The following is a 23,813-nucleotide window of genomic DNA, read 5'->3' as shown; positions in this document are numbered from 1 at the left end:
CCTATTGTTTCTTCTCCAGGGTTTTGACGAACAAGAATCATTCTTGTCCTTGAAGCGGTTAAGAGTAACAAAGTAAGTTCACTTACCAAACTTTTAAAGATTATACTAGATCAGTTGACACCAGTTCTGATGACCAGGCTGTTTTAGCAGGCTTAAATAAACTGCATGTGTCTGTGTCTGCACTTGATCCTTTTTTAAGCTGCTTAGAAGGACTGTGCCTCCACATACATTTAGGGATAATACAAGTATTGCACAAAAGAACACAGAAATTGGACCTTTGAGTTAACAGGAGGGAGGAAGAGGCTTGGTGTCAGGCATTTATTCTAAACGCTTAATTTGTTGGTCAGCTGCAGGCACTCTTGGTAATTCTCTTGCTACCCCACTTCTGCTATAGGCTGAGCACAGTAACGTGTCCTTATCGCACAGGGCAATGTTTTGCTTTATAGGTACCAGTTGTTGCCAGGTATAATATGTGTCATCAGGAGGTAAGTCTTTTGTTCAAGAGCACTGCAAGAACAAGAAGCTTGCTCCCCAGTGAAGACAGATTACAAATATAAATCTCGGTTACCTTTCCCAGTGAAGGTTCTGAACATGTAAAGCAGTGCTTAAATAAAATACCTTATGCCTAGCTGTAATAAGCAGTATTTGCTTAGCCAACCTTCCCATATGAAAGTTCTACAAGTTTTGCAAAAGTATACCAAAAAATTACTGACTGAAGTCACGCTCTAGGGGTAGTGTCTGTAATCCTCTAGGAAAAACATCTAAATTTTATGACATGAGGGTAAAAACTTACCTTGAAATTTAATTGTTTGTACATGACTAGAATGAAACATGTACCATTGTTTCTCAAAGAAAAAGATGACAAAGGGTTTATCCTTCTGAAACATCTTTTTATAAGGCAAAGTGAACGGACCAATAGTGAACAAACTAATAGTCTGTTAGGGAATTTTTAAAATAGGCTTTAATACAGGAAATAAAGTTTAGGACTTAAAGCAGAATACAGTTGGTTTACTAGACTTGTACAACATCTGGAACAATCAAGGGAGATGATACACTATTATATATATATTATTTGACACTGCAGTAGTAGTGAATCTTTGCAGCAGCTCTGGTATGTAGCATTCCTCCAACTTCTGCTGAAACACAAGCCTTCATGACTGTTCTAAAAGCCAGTAATAAGTCTCCAAATGGTGTCCTCATACATAATTCATTACACATAGTCTGTATTAAAATCGTAGGCATCATCTTCATCTGCTGTCTTATCCAAACTGAATGATACTGAATTGGAATGTTCACTTTCTGAGATAAGAAAATAATGTGTTAGTGAAACCAATGCCAGTGCTAGCGTACTAAAGACTCCCCTTCAAGCCAGGGTTTTTAATACAGACCTGCTATCTGCTTTTCTGGATTTGTAGGACTTGTTTGTTGTTTTCCAAGCTTTGCTTTCCTGGTGACCTGAACTTTGCTTTCCTACAAGTCAGAAAGGTGAGACAGATGTGTTTATTCAGACATCACTAATGAAGTCTCCCATGCAAATGAAACCTAACAGAGACCAGTCAAAGTGTGTATGTGCCCTTGTATAGTTGGTCAGGAACACACTGACTTAGAACAATGTTGTTTCCTTAATTAAGCAAAAAGCCCAACCCTTATCTCCAGGAAAAGGGCTTTTTCATTACTGCTGGTGGCTCCACAGTACCTACACGTTCTCAGTTTACAGCAGGACACTGACTGGGTACTTGGTGTCGGGATCTAAACAGGCAGAAGCAGCCTAATAAACCTTGATTTACCTCTCTGACATCCTTTTCTTCTTCTTCCACATCATCTTCATCATCGCTTTCTGTGAAATCTTCCTCTTCCTCCTCCTCCTCCTTGCTTGTTTCCATGTTTTCCCACTCTGATGCTTCCTCTATGACTTTATTTTCCTCTATTGTCCCATTTGCCATACCGGCTGACTGGAAAGCGATGCTGCTTGCTGGACTGGGGTATTTTAAAGCTGGGAAGAACATAGTGTCTGTTAAGTCACTTTCGACAGCACCAGTTGTAATGCCTACCCCCCCGAGAGGACAGCCGTTTTAGGTCAGGGCTAGAAAAAGACAGTCCTGCCCCCTCCCTTCCACAAGAGGCACTCCCATGTATAAGCAGGTAGAACAAAGGACAATTCTCCAAGAATAGGTTTCCCCAAGGAATCTACAGAAGACTGCTAGGAGCTGAAAGATTTGGATTTGAGTATAGATTGTACTGAGTAAAATGTATTTTGTTGGCCTAATTAGCCAGTGTTTATGTGCTCTTCAACCTTCTTTTACCCTATTTCCTGCTTAGGAGGGTTAGGTCAGATGAGCAGAAACTAAGGACTAGCAGGGGTAACTTATGTTAAGCCAGCACACAGATGCACTGTTCCGTTGCATCAGAATCCATTTCTTTCTTAAAAGGTTCATATTCACTGCATATTGGCAAAGCTATCATATAAACCCCAGGAGGATTTCCATTCAAAATCTCCTATTAAAACTACTACTGCCACTCTTAGTAGTAGCAGTGCATTACAGTAACAGTCCTACCCTGAACGGTGGTGTTGTTTTCTTCTTCTAGGTTCTTTAAATTAAAGCACTCCTGTATTTCAGCTATTTTGTCTTCTGTAAGATACGGTGGCAGTCTCTGAGATCCTGGAGGTTGTGAGTGGTAGCTTATTTTAGCTCTGGGAAAATAAAGTATCGGTATTAAAAAACAATCAAAGATAACATAGTTAAATCACTGTATTTAAAAATAAAACTCAGAGCACAAATCTCTCAAACTCCTCAACCTAACTACTCATTTATTATCATCTGTTTCATAGCAGTTAAATAGCTAAAGCACTATTAAATTTGACTCTGAAGTTGTCAGTAACAGTATTAAGTGGATAGCCCACTCCTGAGAGGAAAACGAAACGGTGTACTTTGTCACCACAAATCATCTGCCTGTAAAAGCAGCTGAACCACTTGAGCAAAGGTAACAGTCACACTGAGTTACATTTATTCCCACCCTCAGAATATAGGAACCGCTATAAATTTCCATAGAAAATTTCCCAGAGCCTTTTCTGTCTGTCGAAGAGGACTACATGGACTCAATATTTGAGAGGAAGGCAAATTCCCCTAACAGATTTATAGCAGAAGTCATCAAACTGGCTACAGAGTAATGTGCAACATGCTTTGGCTCTTTCCATGTTTCCTTCACTACCTTAGAAAATTATCCATGGATGGCATTCTCTAAATCTGTTAGCCAATCCAGCTCTCTTTACCAAAGTAAAATGTGAGAAAGGAGGGAAAAAAAGAAGAAAAAGCTGCCTCTCCTTTCTAAGTACTTCGCAGGACTTGGAACTTCTGCTGTGCTGGATTAACAATGTGTAAAAGGTAAGCATCATAAAGCAAAATTCATAGTATACATACCCTGTCCAGTCACAAAGTAGCAATTTAGCTACACTCTCTATGTCAGGAACGCCTCCCTTTTTCAGCATACCCCTTTTCTGACCAAGTAACGTTAAAAACTCTTCAGTGTTCCTGAAATCTGGGATACTATAGTGCATTATTACCTAGTGCAAAAGAAAATGGTGCATTCAGAAAAAGATACCCATTTTTAGTTTTAGGAATAAAAGAGCAAATCAAATTGGGTTACAATGAGGACAGACAAGTATGCAAAGAGCCATTTTTCTCTTGCATGTGGGAGTAAACATTGCCAAGCAAAATGCCTACTTCATCAACAAATTCATCTGCCATTCAGCCATACTAGTGGGTGTATAGAGACAGCACAGTGGTTTGTGAAAACAGTTATCACAGAACTGAATGGGAATTAGGCTTAGGTTAGTCTACTTGAAACCAGAGTGAAATCAGAGTTGGATCTGAGGTCTTCACTGTAATAATAGGAAGCAGTTAGAATATCTTCATTTTTCACTCCGTGATGAGATCTTAAAAGCAGCAGTTTTTAAAAATCAGAGAAGTTATTGGGAAAATGAACTCTGGCTGACAGGATTGTGGCATGCAGTTTCTGCCTTCTGTTTATAAGGATAAAAGATGACACTTTCCCTTGGATACACTAGCCAAAGTTTGCCATTCTGTATGGTTAGGGGAAAGTGCAAAAGCTACCACAATTAGTTGAAGTGAAGCGAACTTTTGTTATTGGCCCAAGAATCCTGCAGAGAAGTCAAATGCAGTGAGAGATGTGGAAAAAGATGGAGCTCACCTGCTGTTTACTGCAGTGATTTAGAATGGCATCTACTCCTTCAAGCACATCTGCTGAGCCTGATTCTTCAGTGCCTATGATACTTCTCAAGGCCAGAGCCAAGGCACTGTTGGAAGGATCTGCAATTATACTTGGGCTGTCTAACATCTTTGTCTGTTTATCAATGTGCACAATTTGCATGGACCTATTCGGAGAGAAATGCAGTGTGAGCAGATAATCAACTAGCAAAGGACTTGTAATGGTGAGGAATGCAAGACACAAAGCTCAGTGCTGGACTGAACACACTTCAGTCAGTTTCAGTGCTTTCTCATGTGCTCTGCATAGGATAGAAAACTGAATGTACAAAACGAGCAGGTTTATACACTGTATTCTCTCGTGACAGCCTGCATCACACAGATAATGTCTTTCATCCTGGCAAACTGAAATGTGCACTTAAAACTGCACACAGCAGCATACTTCACCCCTAATGGATGGAAACTGTGCACAAACAAATGAGGTAATCGGCACACAACAAACAGGGAAATGAAGAGCTTTTATCAGACTCGGCTTACTTGGTAACACCTCTTGCTAGGCCAACATTGCAAGCGCGAACTCCTTTAAGACTGTTGATTATGCTGCTCTTTCCCACATTAGGGAAACCTGAAGAAAACCACATAAATCCTTGTAAGTTAAATAAGAAACCTCAGCCTATGTAACACCGATCAAAACTGTTTCTTCCAGCTGTCTTTGGTAAAGTACATCTCCAGCGTGAGATCAGAGTTGGATCTGAAGTCTTCACTACAGAAGTAAGATATAGTCTGTATCCTCATTTCTCACACTGATAATAAAAACATCAGGTAGGAGGAAGGCAGTGCAAGCTGCACAGTATGTAACCTGCTTGTTTCCCTAAGCTAAGGCCTCGCACAATGTGCCTTCCACAAAGCACACAGGCTGCATGTGTATCAGTGCAACACAGACCGCTATCAACTGAAGTACTGCAATAGTGAATCCTGGATGAAAGTAAGAACAATGACTAGAAAGCCCATTAGCAAGTCGTGTTAGCTGTCTTACCCAAGTTATAATACAAGATACCAACGCTGCTCCTGCCTCTCCAAATGCTTACCTACTACCCCAACCTGAATGGCTTTGTTTTGAGTCTTGCCGTGCTCTTGAAGAAGTTTCAAAAGGCATTTGCTTCCAAAACATTCAGTGGTTCTTGATAAATCAACACGTGCACGTCGTTTTGTGACCTGTTCCGGCTAAAGGATTCAAAGGCAAAAAAACCACATGGTCAGGAGCTATTTAAAAAATAAATAAGTATGCTTGTATTTATTTATCTACTGTAATGTTTCCAACTCCTATCCTCTATTAGATGTTACTGTGTGTGGGAGTGTCAGCTCTGCACAGCTGTGGGAAATTCAATATGTTAAGAGTCAAATCATGTGTTACTGGTAACTGATTAAGAGGCAAGTCGGCATTGGCCTGTCAGCTCTGTGCAGCTGTGGGAGATTCAATACTTAAGAGCCAAATTGACATCAGCAAAGGAGCTCTGTTTGGGGAGTTTGGTGAAGGCAGAGAGCTTTGCTCAGGGAAGCTCTGCTCAGGAGCTCTGTTTTGTGCAGGCTCGGCGAAGAGCTGGTTGGTCCTGTGCTGGCTCGGAGAAGTGCCAGCTCTGCTCTACACAGGCCTGGAGAAGCAGCAAGGCTTTGAGGAGAAACAGGCCTTGGAAGAGAGGTAAGAAACTGCCAGGCTGTGCTAAGGTGGATGGAACTGTTTGTGGGAGAGAGGGTTGATGACTGTCTAGTTGCTGATTTGCTTATTATGAAGAGCTTGAATGAGAGTATAAGTATTATTATTGTAGGAGTACGTATTAATGTAAGAAGAAAAAAAGAATTTAAAGAAAACAAACAGCCCCTGCCCTGCAGAAAGAAAGAAGAACATTGTGATGTGTGAATTATTTTGGCCGCTACAGCTTATTACAACTTAATGCAACTTATTAAAATTTAATACAACTGTGTTATTCTAAACAGAAGGAATTAGTTTAGTAAGAAATTGGCTGATCAGTTAAGTGACAGTAAAAAAAGGTAGTCATCAACTACTAAGAGAAAAAGGAATGTGAACTGACTTAAAGGGCTTGTGATTTCAGTTCAGGCTGTACTGCAGATCTGTTGGGCGACCATAAAATAACCATTATGTTCTGATGGTAGAACCCTTAGATCTGCAAATTCACTCAAGAGACTTCAATTTTTTGAAGGACTTCAAAACCTGCTCTCTTGAGTTGCAGTTTCTGCACCATTTCACAGAAGGGTCTATTTCATGCTGCTGTTATCAGGGTTAAGACATGTGAAGCATTATGTATTAATACACATACAACTCAAATGAGCATCTTCAAACAATTGAGACTAGGATACAGGGAGGTAACCCCTTTATACCCTTCATGAAATAATGTCAAGTGCTACCTGTATTGATGGCCAAAGTCAGGATAAATGCTGTAGTATGGCCTGCACCATTTTACCTACAAACAATTCAGATGTAACTGGTGCAACCATCCTATGCAGAAGATGAAAAATTCCTCATCTTCCTCCCCTCACCATCTTACAGTAAAAAAACCCAACAGACTTGCTGTTGCTCTAGTCCAGCATCCAGGGCACAAATAACAAGATGCATTTCAGAAGCAGTAATTTCCCCACTGTACCACAAAGCTTAGTCAAAGTGCAAAAGCAAATCTGTCAGCCACAGCAGTATAATCAAACAAGGGGAAAAGGAATTTTAAAGAACAAGAGTTCCCATTTCTCAACATGTATGATTGCAAACACATACAACTTAGTCATGAGACAGCCTGCATGCTCTTACCATAGTTCTGTCCTTCATCAGCGTTGCTGATTTAAAAGCAACTGTTGGGAACTCCTTCTTCAAATAATTCAACCATTTCTCTAAGTTCTCCTTTGGCACTAAATCTGGAAAAAAGACCACAGTCCTTTCACTCCTGTGAATCTTAAATGTCACTGTGGAGGAAATCTAATGTGGAATTGGGAACCAGGCTGTATTTTGTCCATTTTATGACAAATAATGTTTGGCTGAAAAGTCCAGTAAAGTACTGGGTATGTTCCTCAAGGGCACCCAAGTGTTGCAAGTTTGTCCTTATTTTCCATCTCAAGCAAAACATACCACAATTACATTTTTGGCCCCTGTATAAAGTTTTTAATGCTGGGGTCTCCCTAGGAGACTTTGTATGGTAGAGTGATGTCCTGTAAGGGATCATCCCATCATCCCTGCAAAGGCTACTCTAATGCAAAATTCCGTTTGCTCTTGCTGTCACTTGGTATTTTCTTTTCCTTGCTGCTGGTAACTCAGTAATTTCCAGCCTTTTTAGCTCATTCCAACAGCTTTTGTGTGTATTCTTTCAGGCAGCAATGGAAGAGAGAAAGTACTTCCCAAAGACAAATTTCAAATCCAACTATTGCATTGATCTGTTGATCCTTAATTCACCATTGCCTCAGTGGGGACCAGCATCATGACCTCTGCCCACCCACCTATGTTCACAAAAATGTTAAAAATGGTAAGATCTTTAAATTCTGTCAAATTTGGCTGAGACTGGCCAATGCCTTCAGTTATTGCAAAAGATAGAGGTGAATGCACATTAACCCATCTGTGGTGTTTTCTTAGCAAACTAGACTAAAAGGTGGAGGAAATGTGACCCCTTCAGTAGGGCAGTGAGCTCAGAGTTGGATCTTATGTCTTCAATGGAATCTCAGATTCCTTTAAAATCTTCTTCATAGCTCACCTACCACAGAACCACACAGTGACCAAGTAACATTTCAAGAAAACCTCTGCTTCTTACCAATTTTGTTCAGAACCAACAGTAGCTTTTTGTCTCCTCCAGAGCAAGTCACAGCTTGCTCCAGTTGAGGACACCGGCAACCCATTGGATCTCTTGCATCTAAAACCTCTAGAACCACATCTGAGGCCTCAATCACCTAGGTTAGAAAAAAGAGAAGACTCTCAAATAAGAAATGACAGACCATTTGACAGATGACAACTCTGGAATAGCTGTGGCTTACAACAGTTACTGTTGAATTTCACAGAATGACTGGTGAGGTTTCATACCACTGTTCTTGTTTGAGCTCCTTTCTTCTGAACTACAAACCAGAAAGCTGAAGCAATTTTCATCTTTCTCCTCCAAAGGCAAGAAATCCTTAGACACCAGTACTTCATTACTATAAGAGCTCTTGATCACTCAGTATGTACTGATGTTGGCCCAAGTAGTCTGATGCCTCAAACTGCTGGGTGTCTCAGTAGCTCACACCAGACAAGACTGAAACCCTCACAGTTTCTGTAACAAAATCCCTTACTTCAGTGCTGAAGTTTGTCACAAGCAACCTCACACTCTCTAGCAGCTGCACAGTAATGCAAAAAGGAAAATAACAAGTATTCTCATTGCTGACTCTCATCAAATTATATAAAAATAGTTGAAGCTCCTCACCTTCCTGAGCTCCCTGCAGAATGATTTCTTTGAATTTTTATCCAGCAGTTTGTTAGTCTTTGCTTTAGATTTGCTAGAGGATTCCTGAATGCAAATAAAAATTAAAGGAATGATTTAACTGAGAATTGGTATTATACTTGTGTGCATACACAGCATGAAAACGTAACAAGTAACATACTGCTTAAGAAGATGTAGTTTCAGGATAACTTTTATTGCTTCTATAAGCTTCAAAGAATCAAAATCATATCGGACACCTACTTTTCCCTTGATTTTGGCTGCATTCTTTTTAGCTTCAAGCTTCCTCTTCTTTTCATGTTCTTTCTGTCTGTTGAGCTTCTGCTTTTGTTTTAGTTCTTCAAGCTGATTGCAGACAAAAACCCAAGCCAGATAAAACACATCAGAAGGTGGTAAGGAAGGTTGTTATTTGTCCCCCCCAAAGTTCCTGAGACGGCTTAGTTAGAAGTCACAGCTGCCCAAATGACACTGGGAACATTTTTTGCATCCTACCCTGATGAATACTGTTGCCTTCAATTGCCTCAAAACCAGAGGCAATACAACCATTAGCTAGACCCCAAGGTAACAGCCATGCAGCAACCACATTACAACTGATAAGGGTGCTGTGCTCTGTCACATTATGTTGCAGACAGCAGATCCTTATTTTCTGTATAATCACATAATGCCAAGACTAGACTTGCAGCCTTCTGATGGGACATCTATGTATCTCAGCATCACAGGCAATTTGGATTACATTAGAAATGACTCTTCCAGCATGTTTATACACACAGTGATGAAATTAAGGTTAAAAATAAAAGAGTAAATTGTTACCCACTGTATAATGCTGGAAACAAATATATTATTTTTCCAAAGTACATGTCTACTAGGACCATTTACAATCTACCATGATGGCACTTCTGGGTGCACACATGTGCACACACATGCACACAAAGCTTCCCTGAAGATAGGATTGGTCTCAGCTCCCTTGAGTTCTCTCTCTCTTGTCCACTTTATCACAAACTGTATTTTACCCTCTGCTTTCTTTGCTCTGCTTCCCGCAGAAGCTCTTCCTTAAATGGCGCAGCACTGGGAACACCAGGATCTTTCTTGGGCTTTTTGCGTCCACGTTTTTTGGCCTCCTTCCTGACTTTTCGGTGGTGTTCTCTGATCTGAAGACAGGTACAAAAATATTTTCTCAATCTAAGGCAAAAAAAAAAGGTATGTATCCCTCCTATTTACAGATACAGAGTCAAAAATGGTATGTTTCTGACTTTAGAATGAAGCGTTTCGATTGTAGCTTTACGATGAGACATTGTGCACTTGAACGTACCAGCCCAGATAATGTGAGATGTAAGGATGTAAAAAAAACTACACGCCTTTCTACATCATGTTTCGGCCAATGGTGACTGGAAAGCAAATTCCTCACTACAGTTCAGGCTCCTTAATAGTCAGTACAACAACCTTATTGGGTACATGTATAAGTACATGTTTCTGTAACCATATATAACAAATGCTTTTAGTGTTAAACTAGTTAGCATGCAACTTTAGTTAGAAACAGACCACCGCGCCCCCCCGCCATCTTCCCCCGCTCCATGGGGGCCGGGATAGCTCGCCGGGACTCACCTTCTTCTGGATCTTGTAGCGCTTGTGGCAGGTCAGCCTCTTGCTGGCTTTCCTCAGCTCTGCAACGCACCGCGCCCTCAGCGCCGGTTCTCCGCGGCGCACCCGCCCCCCCGGGGACAGCCCCGCCGCTCACCGGCGCCCGGGAAAGGGGCCGAGCTCCCACCGCCGCCCGCCGCCGCCGTTCCCTCGAGCCCCGGTGTCTGATTCCCCCGCCCCGGGCCGCCGCCATTCGCTCGGCCACGAGCGGCCGCTGCCGCCCGCCCGCCCCCGCCCCCCCCCCCCGCCGCCGCCGCCATTCCCCCGGTCCCGGGCCGTCGCCCGCCCCCGCCATTCCCTCCCCTCGAGCGCTCGCCGGCGATACCGCCCGAGGCCCGCCCCCCGCGGCCGCCCGTGCCCCGGCCCGCCGCTCACTGGGCCGCTTCATGGCGCCGCCGGACGGCGCTGGGCCGCGGCCCCACGTGGAAGGCCGCGCTCCTTCCTCCTCCCGCCGGCGGGCGCTGCCGTAAAGCGAAGCGGCCCTTCCTCGCCGGAGGTGTCGCGCGGGCTCGGCGCGGTTGGCGGCCGGGCGGGCTTTGCGGCAGCGGCGGGCTCGGCGGTACGGAGCGGCGGCGGGCGGCGGCGGCACCGGCGGCAGCGGTGGCGGGGCGGGCGGCGGAGGGCGACTGCGGCCGCGGCTGTCGGAGGCGGAGCGGAGCCGGCTGGGTGAGCGGCGCGCCGCGCCGGGGGCGCGCAGGCGGGGCGGCGGGCCGAAGCCAGGAGGCCGCTGCCTCCCTTTGTGTGGCCGCCGCGGGGAGGCAGCGCCGCCCGGCCGCGCAGCAGCTCCGCCACGGCGGGCCCCGCGCCGGGCCCGGGGGCGCCGAGCACCTCCGCCTTTTCCTGTCACCTCCCCCGTCACCGCCTCCCGCGGCGACCCTGGCCCTGGGCGCGGGCCGCCCTGCCGCGGCCCCCTCGGTGTCGCTGTCCCCCACCGGCGTCCGGACCCCGCTGGCCGCGGTGTCTCCCTCAGCCCCGGCCGCGGTGTCCTCCCCGCGGCGCCGTCCTCACCCGCCGCCCCCAGCGCCCCGTCCCGTCACCGGACAGAGCTCGCAGCGGTGACAGCGGCCGCGCGGCGGGTGGGTGGTCGAGGGCCGGCGGCGGCGGCGCGGCCGCTCCCTCCGGAGCGGGGCTCGGGGGACGGGAGCGTGTCCTGGCCGGTACGGGTGGGAGCGCGGGCCGGGGAGGGGGACATCGTCCTGTCAGGCCGTGAGGGCACAGGCTGGTCCGGTGCCGGAAAAGGTGTTTTTCTTTGTCTCCTTCTCCTGCCAACAATAACACCACATAACCCGGGCAGGGTGCAGGCGGGGGCCCCCCTGCGGGACGGTTTGGGGAAGTTATGTGCTTTGCCTCTTTGTGCTTGTCCCAGTGTTGATAAAACGACCGATGTGCTGCGTCTCTCGCTTCTTCGCCAACTTTGTCCTTCTGTAGTGTCTGGTTGCTGCCGTCCCCCTTTCCCTATGTTGTAGCAGGTTTCAGTGTGATCGATAATCGGGGGAAATTCTGGCTGTGCTTCCCTCCCCTGTTCCGTTTGCTAAATTTGCCATGATTTAGTGAGTATTTCTGTTGAAACGTGGGAGATCCTGATAATGATAAAATACTTTCTGTGGTATCTGTTGGCTTTTAGCTTTTTTCTGCTTGGAGGCAGAAAATGAAATGTGTGCTAGAACCTCATTGGCTTGTTTTAAGTGTGTTATCTCAAATGCATGTAAAAACTGTTCACTTAATGAGGTCAGACTGGGTGACACTTGTGGTGATCAGTCTAGTACAGCTTTCAGGAGGGGCAGTCGTCCACCCATTGTGTATATATTAGTATACGTGGGTATTAGTAATGGCCAAACCATTTCTTATAGAGATGTCTATGGTTATGCGACATTTTTATGGACAGTGTGAGCAATCGTTAAGAAGACGCTCAAGCTCGTGTTGCACAGGAGGCGGCTTGTTTGTAGTGGTGGAGATTCTTGGTGTGACTGTTGAGAGACTTGTGAGCTAGCAGTTACATTACAGAAGAAAGTCTAGGAGATACGTTCTTAAGTAAAGCAGAATACATTTCTGCACACAGTAGGATTATCTCCGTTTATGAGCATGGAGTTCTAGAGAGAAATTTACATTTTGGAGCCTGGCATTCGGTAGGAGTTTTACGTAAGCAGTTCTCTCAGTATTCATGATGTTGTTCAGACTGATACGAGTTTTGCACCTTCCTTGGTTATTAGAGGAGAAAAATGTTTCTGTGTACAGAATGGCCGGACGTCTTGATCATACAAGTATACACCAGTATGCCTGAGAGCAGCAGTGTATGTGCCTCAGATAACAGATGTGGAGAAGCCTATATGCAGTTTGCAGGCAGGTGCTGGTTGGGAGGTCCCCAAATCTTTGTTCGAGGATGAGATTGGACTGAGTGTACTTTTGGGTTCCTGGGTAGACCAGAATTACGGATTGCAGTAGTCCCTCCTGCCTGCCTTTCACAACCAAGAACTTGTGTTTTCTAGCAACCTCCACATCAGCACGTGCCTGGTGTTAGCTCTCAGATAAAAGTTGGAGGCAGTGCCAAAAGCGACAGGCTGGTTGTCCGTCCCTGAGATGAATTGCCTGCTAATAAAGCACCAAGTTTCTCTGTACGTGTGTGTTATGAGAACATCCAGAATACCGACCGTGAAAACAATCTCTCTGGGGTTTCATTGAAGACCGTACTTGCATGAACTAAGTAGTAGCAATCATTTTGCCATAAAATGGTTCTGTACATTTCACGTGGAATTTCTGAAAGAAATCAGACGTGGAGACTGCTTAGAAATTGAAACAGGTATATCTTTAGTGAACCTGTATAGCTGGATGCTTAATGTTGCTTACTTGTGAGGATAAAAATCCACTCTGAAGACTGATGGAGGTGCATCATCACTAGAGATGCTATTAAATGTTTCTTGACCTTAAAAATTATTTTGTTATTGTTCTAACCACTGTACTACTTCACATTCTGTAAGTTTTACTGCTTTCGGGTTTTTACTCTCAGGTCAGATATCGCTTATGTTTACTCCCTGCTCTGCTTGATGAATCATTCTCTAGCAAGTGGCTGTGAAATCTGTAATATGTATTCAGGAACATTAGAGAAATGTGTTTTTACTGTAAAAATGACAGAAATGTCTAGCATTCTGTGTACAAAAATACTTTGTAGAGTTTCTGCTAGGCTAAAAAAAGTCACCTTCTGTTTCTTGCTTTTTTTCTCTGTCACTGTAATTATTAAATTTATTCTTTGGTTTTATTCTTTAATTATCTATCTACTCTTAGTTTTCTTCTCTCTCTCCTTCCTTTTTCTTGTCTTCCAGTTTTGGCTGTACTAACACCATTGCTGGTTTGCTACTCTTAGAGTGTTACCTTCTCCCAGTATCTGTACTTGGCCATCAGACACTATGAGGAGACTGGCTTTTCGAGGTGCTGGTTGTACTCTGGTAAATCTGGTAAATTATTGATTGTATGTGCACCATTCCCTCCATTCTTCTGCCTTAGGCTTTTGCTTTTCTTTATCCTGTTAATTATTCCTGCCTTATTCATCTCATTTGTGTGCTTTAAATGAATTCTGTCTCTAACATAAATGCTCTGATGTGGTTATGGTGTGCTGCCATACCTTGTAAATCAACTGAGTGCTTCCTAGAAGAAATTCCTTGGTTTGGTTGAAAAATGGGTATAGACTGGGATAGATGGATCTATTCTGTCTTCAGCCTTTCAGACAGCTACAAATAAAGCTATTTTTCTGATGCTGTCACTGAAAGTTGGGAAAGAGCCAACAACTTGTTCTGTAAATCACCATAATTGTTGGATGGTGGTTGTTCATTTGTCACTGTGTTGGCAAATGGAAAACTATGGCTAAAAAAGGAGGTGTTTTTTTCTACTTCTTGATGATTGAGCCATTCATCCTACACATAAAGTGGGAGTGGTAGGTCACACGATGGTTCAGACCTTTTTTGGGCTTGAATCTAAGATAAGGTATTCAGTAGCTGTTTGAATTTTTGTTTGTAATGTGTTTTCTTCATGGGTTTTTTTTTTTTTTTGGTTGGTTGGTTGTTTTTTGTTTTAATTTGACATGGAATTACATGCTTTTACACTAGAACTGAGCACATGTTTGCACAGCTTTTTCCTTTAAAACAGTGGTTCTCTCTTAGTTATCATGCATGGGATGAGATAGTTAAAATGTAGATAGTTTCAGGACATTTCCTAGTAAGAGCTGCTAAATTCATCTTCGTCACTGTGAGCCCTAGGCTTTCTGACTTTGCTGTCATCAGTGACTATAAAACTGTAGGACCATTTTGATTTCCCTTTACTCTTGCCAATTTTTTGAAAAAGCTGGTGTTTAGATATGTGGCGTAACTGAACTGTAGTATATAACAAGTGTATGTGACATCCTAAACGTTGCTAGCTTTATAGTTAGCTCTCACCAGAGAGTTTGGATGCAATGCCATGAGTTTAAGAACATATCTCTTCATTATAGAAGAAGTTGGATTCCATGGGTTCCAAGAGGCGAAGAGCTACCTCGCCTTCCAGCAGCGTCAGCGGAGGAGACTTTGATGATGGACACCACTCCACCAATATACCAGGCCCAAGCAGAAAGAGGAGGAGACTTTCCAATCTCCCAACTGTAGATCCTGTTAGTACCTCCTTAATATGCAGAACTTTTTTTCTTGGGCATACTGTATCCCTGTCTGGGAAATGCTGGATTGTAAAATGGGTGATTGTATGTAGCGCTGGCCCTGAATCTGTTGCTTTGTTTAGGACCTTGTTCAGCTTTGGCTTGTTCTTGTCTCCCCAGTTTCACTTTTTCTTTCCCATTTTCCTTTTGCTGCTTTTCTTTTTTTTTTTTTGATGATGATGATTTTAGCAGATGGAAGGATGTTGGAGAAGGAGCTGAAATCATAACATGCAGAAGTTGAGAGCTGTGTCTGAATAACAAATGCAGAAAGATAAGTGGGGAACGGCACAGGCAGTGATTGCTGAAGTGTGCGATGTCTGTTATGCTTTTGAGTTAGCAGTCTAATTTTAATTAATTGCAGAGCAGAAGAACCCCTGTCATTGTTTTAGATGTCTATAACTTGGAGAGAATTGTACTGAATTAATTTACATTTTGGGTGTTTTACTTAGAATTAGCATTGAAAGAAAGCTCCCTGTGTTCAAAAAAATAAATTAAAATTCTGCAGTACCTGGCAAACTTGTCAGGTATCATACTAATGTATGAGATGCACCAATTTCTTCACGCTTCTGCTTTAGAGCACCTTGTGGATTGGCAGCTTGTCTTTCCCCTTGTAAGCAGGCTTTGATTTGTTATCTCCTTAAAATGTTCTAACTTTTTATTACTTTATTGTTCTTGCATTTTAGATTGCTGTATGCCATGAACTTTACAACACCATCAGAGATTACAAAGATGAACAGGGCAGGCTCCTTTGTGAGCTTTTCATTAGGGCACCGAAGCGAAGGTAAGACCATGGTTCTGGTTAAGCCTCGAACCTGAGATTTAGTCAGAGAGTAAGTGGATATTGAGGAATACTTCAGCATTAGTAGCTGTGAAAAAATTAAGCTAAATTTCTCATGGTTTCCCACCAGTGTTTGATCTGAGTATTTGATGTAATTATTCAATGGAACATGCTAACATTGGTGCCCTTTTTCAGTCAAAAAAGGACACACTGAATTTAAAATGTTTCTTGTGACACCTGCCTAAAACATCTATGCCTGTGACTATAGAATATTCCACCTAAGTGGTGGAACGTAATACTAAGGGCAAACCTTGGGAAGATTAATAGAAATGACCCTTTAAAATGCAAAAGATAAAGTAAGAGACTGAATTTTCTCTTAAACTTAGAAAACTGAGGATGATAGCAGAGCATGTAATAAAGTAAGCCTACTAATAGACCAGATCTAACAGTCCAGATCTTTTAGCTGTAACAAAAATGTATTGGAACTTTCTTTGGTTTATTTAGTCATAGACACATACAAACTTCAATGCTGTGGGTTTGGTTTTGCTGCTTGGAATATAATGCCTGTTTTTGTCATTGCAACAGAAATCAGCCAGATTATTATGAAGTGGTTTCCCAGCCAATCGATTTAATGAAAATCCAACAAAAGCTAAAGATGGAGGAATACGATGATGTGAATGTGCTGACTGCTGATTTTCAGCTTCTCTTTAACAACGCAAAGGCTTACTATAAGGTGAGGAAAATACATATAAAGGCTCAAATTCGTTGTAAAAGTGGTAGAGATAGGTTCAAATTCTTCCTTCGTTTGGCCAAAAAACTTTTCAGTTTATCCTTTATTATTGGTAAGAGAACAGCACACATTGCAGTTATTTGCGTATATTTTCATAAGGTTGACCATGTCTTTGTAAGATGTCCTACTATAGCAATTTTTCTGTGGAAAACTATAAAATAATGTGAAGAGGATCTTCATGTAGTTTTCCAAAAGTGATACAAAGCAAAAATAGAGATGTAAACTCAGAAAAAATATTCTTTTATCAAAGCCTTCCCATTTTACAACACACTGTAACCTTTTGAAATAGGAAAAAGACGTATTTTTTTTCCCAGAAGGAGGAGTTTATAAATAACTGCAAGCATACAGTAGGAGTGTTGAATCTTTCTCTTCCATTGGCTACTTAATAATATGAAAAAAAGGCACACTGATTATCATGGTCAGTGATGATAGATTGTGGGTGTACGTGACCATGTATTTCATCAAGGATGTCACCCCCAAGTCCATTTCCACAAACTAGGTATGTGTTTTATTTTAGATGGTAATGGTTTTCTTACAGTGGCCATAAGGAAGTGGGAAAAAATTAGATTAATCTTGTTTAATGGAAGGCTATGTTAAATACATAAACCAGTGAAATTTTATGTAGTGACTGAGATGATACAGCAGATCTAAACCTGCTAATATTACCTTTCACATATCTTTGACTTTGGAGATGATCCCAGTGACTGCTTTCTGAATAACCCAACCAGTGTAACCTGTGGCATTCAGAAAAGCAGTGTTTATTTTGTTTCTGTTTATGTGTATGTGTGTACCTTTTTGAAAAACAATCATATTTATGGATTAATGCATTTGCACATTCTGGTTACAGTAGAAAAAGCACAAAGATTTGCAAATTCATTATGTACTCCTGAAGCTTTGCAAGGCACTCATTAATGTTGGCTTTTTCGTGGTTTCAACATGAGGGAGAAGGACTTGATGACAGGAAAGAATGATGATAGTTTTACAGAATGTGTGCTGCCTCTGCCTACAGAATAGTGGACTCAAAATTATTCCTGTATTGTAAAAATCTTGCGTGTAGAATAGAAATAGGTAGCCATCATTCTAGGATGAAGGAATGTTGACATTTCTAGAGAAATACGGAGTTGTGAGCTGGAGATATGGCACACAAACATAGCCTCTTCTTTTTTCATCTTTTACCTTACCCACACAGTTCCAATGACACATATAAAACAGGGATGGCTGATTCCTTGTCAAGGTCTTTATTGCAGCAGGTGTTTTATTGGCAATGCTAGATTAGAATTTTGTTTTTTTGGTATTTTGGTTCAGCTCTTACGCTTTTGAGCATCTTGCATTCATATAGGTGGAATCAGACTAGTGGAGCAGAATACCCTTTAAATGTGTTCCTCATAATTAACACCTGGTCTAATGTCTTGAGAATATTTAAGCCTAATAAGGTAAGCTTAAGAATAGTTCTCATGTTGGTTTCTCATTTGTATTACAAGTTGTCAGAGCTTGAGAGAGTGAAGTAAGAAGAGTGTAATCAGCAGTAATAAGGTGACATATCTGCAGGAATACCTGAAGTAGAGATTAAGTGACAGAGGAGAGGGACACAAAAATACGTAAGAGTGGAAAAGCAGTCTTTTTTCTGTGTAATGTTCTTAAGTAGTAATGTTAATAGGCACATGCTTGTCTGCCACTACCAACTCTGTATTTACAAAACTTAATATTCTGACTAATGCTTCTAGTTCTTCCAAAAAATATACCTAGATGTGTGCCCCAGTGGTAGCATGTTGTCAAGTTCTTTGGAATTTCACAGATAATCCTGAGTAAATCATTGCAGTGCTTTCAAAGATATTGGCACATTTATTGGCATTCTTCTTTTGTAGGAAGTAATTTTAAAGTGCCACGCAGTGGCAACAGTATTGCCTTAAATCGCATTTCTGGCATACTGATATTTAGTCTGTTTTAAATATTGGTAGTGTTATGCTTCAGCAAAACCTAATGATTTCTCCACATTCATCTAATAGGCTTGTCTAAGCCTCAGCCCAAGTAATTTTATTGTGCTAAGTTTTCTGAAAGACTCAGGTGCTTTGGAGTAATAGAGGTTATATTTTCTAGAGCTTATTATGATTCTTAACATCTCTGTTGAAGAGCAACTGAAGCAGGAATTTCCCAGGTTTTCTATTATTTATTTAATGCATTTAATACCTTTCAACTAATAATTTTTTAATTTCCTTCAGGTAAGAATGATCTGAATTTTGAGCAGAATGTTTGATTTGTTTTTGCAGCCTGATTCTCCTGAATATAAAGCTGCCTGCAAACTATGGGAGTTGTATTTGCGTACAAAAAATGAATTTGTTCAAAAAGGTGATGCTGAGGAGGAAGATGACGATGAGGAAGGACATGACAATCAAGGAGCAAATTCTGAATTAGTAAGTATGGGCATGACAGCTGCAGTTGGAGGAAGCCATGGCTGTGTATGTCAGCTGACTCTGAGAGGGAGATTGGCCTCCATACGTGAAAAAGCATTAAATCTTTTCATAGTTAAATTATGCCTCAAAAGGTATTTCTTATACAGGTTTATTAATTAATAATTTCACAGCATTGTTTGTGTGTTTCACTTCTGCCTAGCAAAAAAAAGTCATGAGGTTTTCTGATATGGATAAAATGTGGTTCTGGTTTAGTCAAAACTAGTATGATGTGTGCTTGATATTATGCCAACACTGAGGTTTGGTGCAAGGAAGCTTCATGTCTAATGACATAATTTTCCAGCATGTGTCCCATTCAGCTAGTGCAGCTGTTCCTGTAGTGTTTTATAAGCCAGATACAATGATAGGAAGTTTGGGCATGTCTGTTTTTTGTGATGTTGGGACGCGTGGTTTCATTAATGTTGCCAACCATGTCTATTCTAACAATATGTAATGTATATCTGACAGTCTGCAGTGTAAATGTGAAGTTAAAGTTTTCTCATGTGCTTTATCTAAATGCATAAACAATGTTGTTTTCAAAAGTTGCGTCTGTGTTTTATAGCTGACTTTTTCTGTCTTTGAAAAGTAAGTTGGTATATTTCAGTGCAACTTGAAGCACTCCACTATGGCTGCTATTAAAACTTACTGTGATTTTATTTCTTATATTAGTCATCTCCAGGTTACCTGAAGGAAATTCTTGAACAGCTTCTTGAAGCTGTAGCTGTTGCCACAAACCCATCAGGGCGCCTCATAAGTGAACTGTTTCAGAAACTTCCTTCTAAAGTGGTGGGTATTTTAATAATATTGGTTGTGTTCTAAGGTAGAAGTCTGGACATTTATATAGCTGATGTCATACACTATGATGGGCACACTCAAGATGCAGTTCTTTTTTACTGTCTCATCGGTGGCAAACTCCAGCTTTTTTTGGAGCTTCCCTCCCTTCTTTGCTCCTACCAACTTGTTCCCAGCCCTTCACTGCAGACTGAGACTTGTGCTGTTCTGCCAGTTTAGGTAACTGAGGTTTTTTCGTGCAGAGTTTTTAATCTTTTAAAATATGTCTGATATCACTGTTCTGCTTCAGTGTGTGACATAACACGTTTAACCAGCAAAATAAATTCACTGAAGACCATCACCACGTATTTGGCTTTCAGACATAACTGTTCCTTTGTGTCAGTTTATTGATGAATTATGATTCCCTGTATCTGCTGTATGATCTGGCTCGCTGAAATTGAAGCCTAGTGCTATGTTTATGAAGCTTACACTGTTCATATCTGCAATTCATCTAATAGCTCATTCTTTATTAGAACAATAGGTTTATGACTGTTTATAGTAATATATAAATGATTTTTGTTTTCCAGCAATACCCAGATTATTATGCAATAATAAAGGAGCCCATAGATCTTAAAACTATTGCCCAAAGGATACAGGTACAGTATGAACATATTAATGTGTCAGAGTATAGGTTTAACAGTAAGCATTCTAAAATTGTTAGAAGCCAAAATTTATGGTGGTAGCAAAGGCAATGTGTTTTTCCCCTGCTATTTAAAAATCTGAACGCTGTGTTGATTTAATGTTCTGTCCTGGGTTAATGCTACAGAAGTAGCTGTGTTGCAGACCAAGCATTGTAAACTGTAGTGTGCTGGCATTGAGCCTGAATATCTTGGGTTCCTTGATGTTTAATGGTTTAAAGTAGTTCCTTGGCAAGTACTGCTGATGTAAAACATTGAAGTGTTGAAGCTTGGTCGTGCATTATCATCACCTACTTTTGTTCTAGTGCTATAAATAGATGTTTTGTAGTGATGCATTCTTCATCTTGCTTCTCCAGTAATTTGAAATACTGTTCTGTAATTCTAGCATTTTGTATAATACTGAGGGATAGCACATAGACTGAACTAGAGAATAAGCATAAAATAACAGTTTGTCCAAACCCTTCAAAATTAAGATAATCGAATGTATTATGTATTTTTTCAATCTTTTACTTAGCATTCGTAAGCTCTGTAAGGACTTAGGACTAATGTTTGTTACTTTCTTTTTTGATGACTTTTTTCCAGATAGTTCTGTCCTCTTTATAAATATGTTGTTTTTCTCTAAATGTTCCCTTTATTCTATATGAATTCCATTTGCTTTTCACTATTTACTTAATTCTCATGCTATCTGAAGGCTGCCACTTCAACCACTTCTGGTTTTTGTTGTATAGAATGGAACTTACAAAAGCATTCATGCAATGGCCAAGGATATAGATCTTCTGGCAAAGAATGCCAAAACCTACAATGAGCCTGGATCACAAGTATTCAAGGTTAGTTTCAGTTGTTCATAGTTTGATTTGAGTTCAGATTTTCTTAACTGCTTTCTATGCTGATTGATCCTTAAATGAATCTTTAGCATAAGACCCTAAAGACTCTGTTTGCATTTTTTTTTAAAATAGCTATTAGTGTCTTTTTTTTTAATATTGCTTTTAGCATAATTGGGATGTATGTAACCTTTTTTTTCTTGAGGTACATGATTTTTTCCAATTCAATTTTATGTCTGGATATGAGTTCCATGACTTCTTTGGGGGAACAGAGGATCCCTGTACTTGTGTTTGAAGTTGAAATGGCTGAAACTACAGGTTCAAGTGATAGCGGTAGTACTTGACTGTTACCTCCTTCCAGATGGCAGGAACTGCTTATGGTTATCATAAGCTTCAAAACCAGAGTCATGCCTTCTTTGCATAGTTTTTGAAGATCCTCTTTCTTTTAGCCATATTTTTGTGACCAGATTGCACTTCCTATCTTTTTCATACTTGGTTCACCAGCATTTTGTGTACAAATGATCACATTGCTATTTCCATGTACTCTGGAAGTAAGAGAATTTCAGTGGTAAATTATTCTTTTGTGTGCTCAGTTTTTAAGGGCTTTGTAGTGAGAGACCTTGTATATGTACAACACTATTATGTAAGTGGTTCTTGGACTTTTCCAGTTGCACTTTTGTTTGGATTGTAGTTTCAGTTCCTAGCAACGTTACTCACACTTGCAACCTCACTCAAAACTTATAATCTCAATTTTGTGAACTGTTAACTCTAAGTATTGAGTCCATGGGTGTATAGTGAGAGAGAGCAAGCATTGTAAAGCTCTGTAATGCTAGTAACTTTTTGATTGCGAAGGCATAGAAACTCATTTGCCTGTTTAGGTCAAAGCAATATTCAGGTATATTTACAAATTGTAGATTCTTTAAAAAATTTATTTTTTTAAAGGATATGACAAAGAATGAGCTTGAAGCTACTCAGCTATTCTATTCAGTTTTTACAGGCTACTGTGGGTGTATTTCAGGCAGACTCTGTTCTAAGCTTCATTTCTCATGCAAAGTTGTTTTATACCTAAATGTAAAAAACCCTTCATTTTTGTTTTAGATTTTTAGATAGATGGATATACCTGACTATAACAATCTTCACTTTCAACATTAAACAAAAAATTCTTTTAATTGACAGGATGCAAATGCGATTAAAAAAATATTTAATATGAAAAAGGCTGAAATTGAACACAGTGAGTTGGCCAAGTCAAGTCTCCGAATCAGGTACTGCAAATAGAGTTCTTATAATCTCATATAAAAATCTCTATAGACATTCCCTTAATTTTGCTGTGGAGAATACAGTGGGAAATAATTGCTTGAAAACTTAGTTTGTGGTTGTTTTAAAAGTTATAAATCATAAAATAGTTTTTGGAAGGAAACTTTTTGTTGAAGTACTTCTGTGGTGAAATATTTCTGTGATGTACTTGATTATGAAAAACGGTGTCAGTCAATCTTTTATAGCTTAAACTGTGGCCAACTTCCACCACATGTGTTAATAAGTTAATAACGGGAAAGGAATAGTGAGGAACATGGTGGTTTGTTGTGCTTTGCTTTAAGAAAACTACTGGGTATTCTTAAACTTTGTTAGGAGCTGAAACATAAGAGCTCACCGTTAGTTAGGTAGTGGCAGAAACACAGGAACAAGATCTCAGGCAAATATATTTATAGGGAAGTCCACATTATATAAATTTTTGTTTGAAAACAAATTTCTAGCTGTGGAGAGAGGACACTGAAGATCTAGACTTACTAATCAGTGAAGCATAGGTCTTAAATAGGCAGGTATAAAACACTGTTGATAGATCTATTTGTTAGATAGAGTGGTTTTATTTAGGAAACAGCATTTTCTACCTGTGAAAATCCATAGTGTACAGAGAAGTGATGGAGTCATTTTAGACGTTTCTTATCTGAAATGCAATTAGATTTCTTCTCGTATAAACTTTTTACTTATGAGTAACACCTAAAAGTAGATTTAGATATTATTTGACAGTATGAGCCATGTCATTTATCTAAAAAAATAAAGCAATGTCTTGCGAGTCATCCAAGGAGTTAGCAGACTCTTTACAAGTTGGACTCTCTTTTTGTATTTGAGCTGTTTACTGGTATTTGATGCTGGAAAATAAGTGCTGTCATTTCCTGCAATGGTTTGTGTGGTACAACTGAAAACACTAGCATTCCCTTACTTTACTGAAAGGCAATTTAAATTTTTTTGTTGTCTGAAAAATGTGTAAATGGTGTCAGTATTAAAAGTATTCCTTAGGATTATTACGTGTGAAAGAAGTGGAAGTTACCTCATTGATTTTTACTATTTGGTGCTTTGGGGCATTCAACCTATATAGTGTTTTTTCTGGTTCATTTGTTCAGTGTTAGCGTAATTCCCATCTTTGGGTGAATCACTGTTGGAGCATATAAAAATATAAAAGCAGAAATACTGTTAGGGAGTAATTCTCGACACATATTTTAATAATTTTCCT

At 40.7% G+C, this 23,813-nt stretch overlaps 2 protein-coding genes, 1 long non-coding RNA gene and 4 other non-coding genes across 21 annotated transcripts in view; 2 read left to right on the top strand and 5 right to left on the bottom strand.

Annotated features, from left to right (window-relative positions):
• Window positions 1-869: 869 nt before the first annotated feature.
• On the bottom strand, window positions 870-10,800 carry GNL3 (G protein nucleolar 3). Its single transcript, XM_074836412.1, has 15 exons — window positions 10,700-10,800; window positions 10,289-10,347; window positions 9,697-9,834; window positions 8,930-9,031; window positions 8,672-8,755; window positions 8,030-8,165; window positions 7,042-7,145; window positions 5,312-5,447; window positions 4,761-4,848; window positions 4,210-4,393; window positions 3,420-3,562; window positions 2,556-2,692; window positions 1,788-1,993; window positions 1,389-1,470; window positions 870-1,299 (listed from the first exon to the last, which is right to left on the bottom strand). Exons 1-15 carry the CDS (start codon window positions 10,710-10,712, stop codon window positions 1,211-1,213), a joined length of 1,701 nt encoding a protein of 566 aa, XP_074692513.1. The 5' UTR covers window positions 10,713-10,800; the 3' UTR covers window positions 870-1,210.
• Window positions 2,699-7,997, top strand: LOC141928353 (uncharacterized). 2 transcript variants are annotated; one of them, XR_012624735.1, is made up of 4 exons: window positions 2,699-3,383; window positions 4,930-4,994; window positions 5,811-5,922; window positions 7,596-7,997. It is a non-coding gene; the product is annotated as an uncharacterized LOC141928353 (long non-coding RNA). The 2 variants fall into 2 exon arrangements; XR_012624734.1 differs by lacking the exon at window positions 2,699-3,383 and having other exon boundaries at window positions 4,373-4,994.
• On the bottom strand, window positions 3,844-3,919 carry LOC141928498 (small nucleolar RNA SNORD19). The gene has a single exon (XR_012624782.1). It is a non-coding gene; the product is annotated as a small nucleolar RNA SNORD19 (small nucleolar RNA).
• LOC141928499 (small nucleolar RNA SNORD69) lies at window positions 4,464-4,532 on the bottom strand. The gene has a single exon (XR_012624783.1). It is a non-coding gene; the product is annotated as a small nucleolar RNA SNORD69 (small nucleolar RNA).
• On the bottom strand, window positions 4,950-5,023 carry LOC141928497 (small nucleolar RNA SNORD19). Its single transcript, XR_012624781.1, has one exon. It is a non-coding gene; the product is annotated as a small nucleolar RNA SNORD19 (small nucleolar RNA).
• Window positions 7,898-7,970, bottom strand: LOC141928496 (small nucleolar RNA SNORD19). The gene has a single exon (XR_012624780.1). It is a non-coding gene; the product is annotated as a small nucleolar RNA SNORD19 (small nucleolar RNA).
• A 66-nt stretch (window positions 10,801-10,866) lies between the features above and the next one.
• The window catches only part of PBRM1 (polybromo 1), a 66,805-nt gene continuing 53,858 nt past the window's right edge, over window positions 10,867-23,813 (top strand). For 3 of the 14 annotated variants that reach the window (XM_074836400.1, XM_074836401.1, XM_074836399.1), the window contains exons 1-10: window positions 10,870-10,990; window positions 13,642-13,764; window positions 14,802-14,957; window positions 15,683-15,780; window positions 16,363-16,510; window positions 18,835-18,978; window positions 19,684-19,800; window positions 20,373-20,441; window positions 21,212-21,310; window positions 22,481-22,566. In XM_074836400.1, the coding sequence (XP_074692501.1) occupies window positions 13,726-13,764; window positions 14,802-14,957; window positions 15,683-15,780; window positions 16,363-16,510; window positions 18,835-18,978; window positions 19,684-19,800; window positions 20,373-20,441; window positions 21,212-21,310; window positions 22,481-22,566 (956 nt within the window). In that variant the 5' untranslated portion in view covers window positions 10,870-10,990; window positions 13,642-13,725. Of the gene's footprint in view, window positions 10,991-11,137; window positions 11,401-13,641; window positions 13,765-14,801; window positions 14,958-15,682; window positions 15,781-16,362; window positions 16,511-18,834; window positions 18,979-19,683; window positions 19,801-20,372; window positions 20,442-21,211; window positions 21,311-22,480; window positions 22,567-23,813 lie in introns of those variants that run through there. The other 11 variants (XM_074836393.1, XM_074836406.1, XM_074836398.1 and 8 more) reach the window with 9 other exon arrangements.

This window comes from Strix aluco, chromosome 11, assembly GCF_031877795.1.
Source record: "Strix aluco isolate bStrAlu1 chromosome 11, bStrAlu1.hap1, whole genome shotgun sequence".
Classification (NCBI taxonomy): domain Eukaryota; kingdom Metazoa; phylum Chordata; class Aves; order Strigiformes; family Strigidae; genus Strix; species Strix aluco.
Note: the sequence above shows the minus strand (reverse complement) of the source record. Positions and strands in the feature narration are given on the sequence as shown.

Bases quoted from the DNA above. Each gene is read 5' to 3' on its own strand.
- GNL3 (XM_074836412.1), bottom strand. The intron at 7,146-8,029 runs GTAAGAAGCAGA...TCTTTTTTCCAG, and splicing joins GTTGGTTCTGAACAAAATTG to ATTTAGTGCCAAAGGAGAAC. The intron at 1,300-1,388 runs GTCTGTATTAAA...TTCTTATCTCAG, and splicing joins TCCAGAAAAGCAGATAGCAG to AAAGTGAACATTCCAATTCA.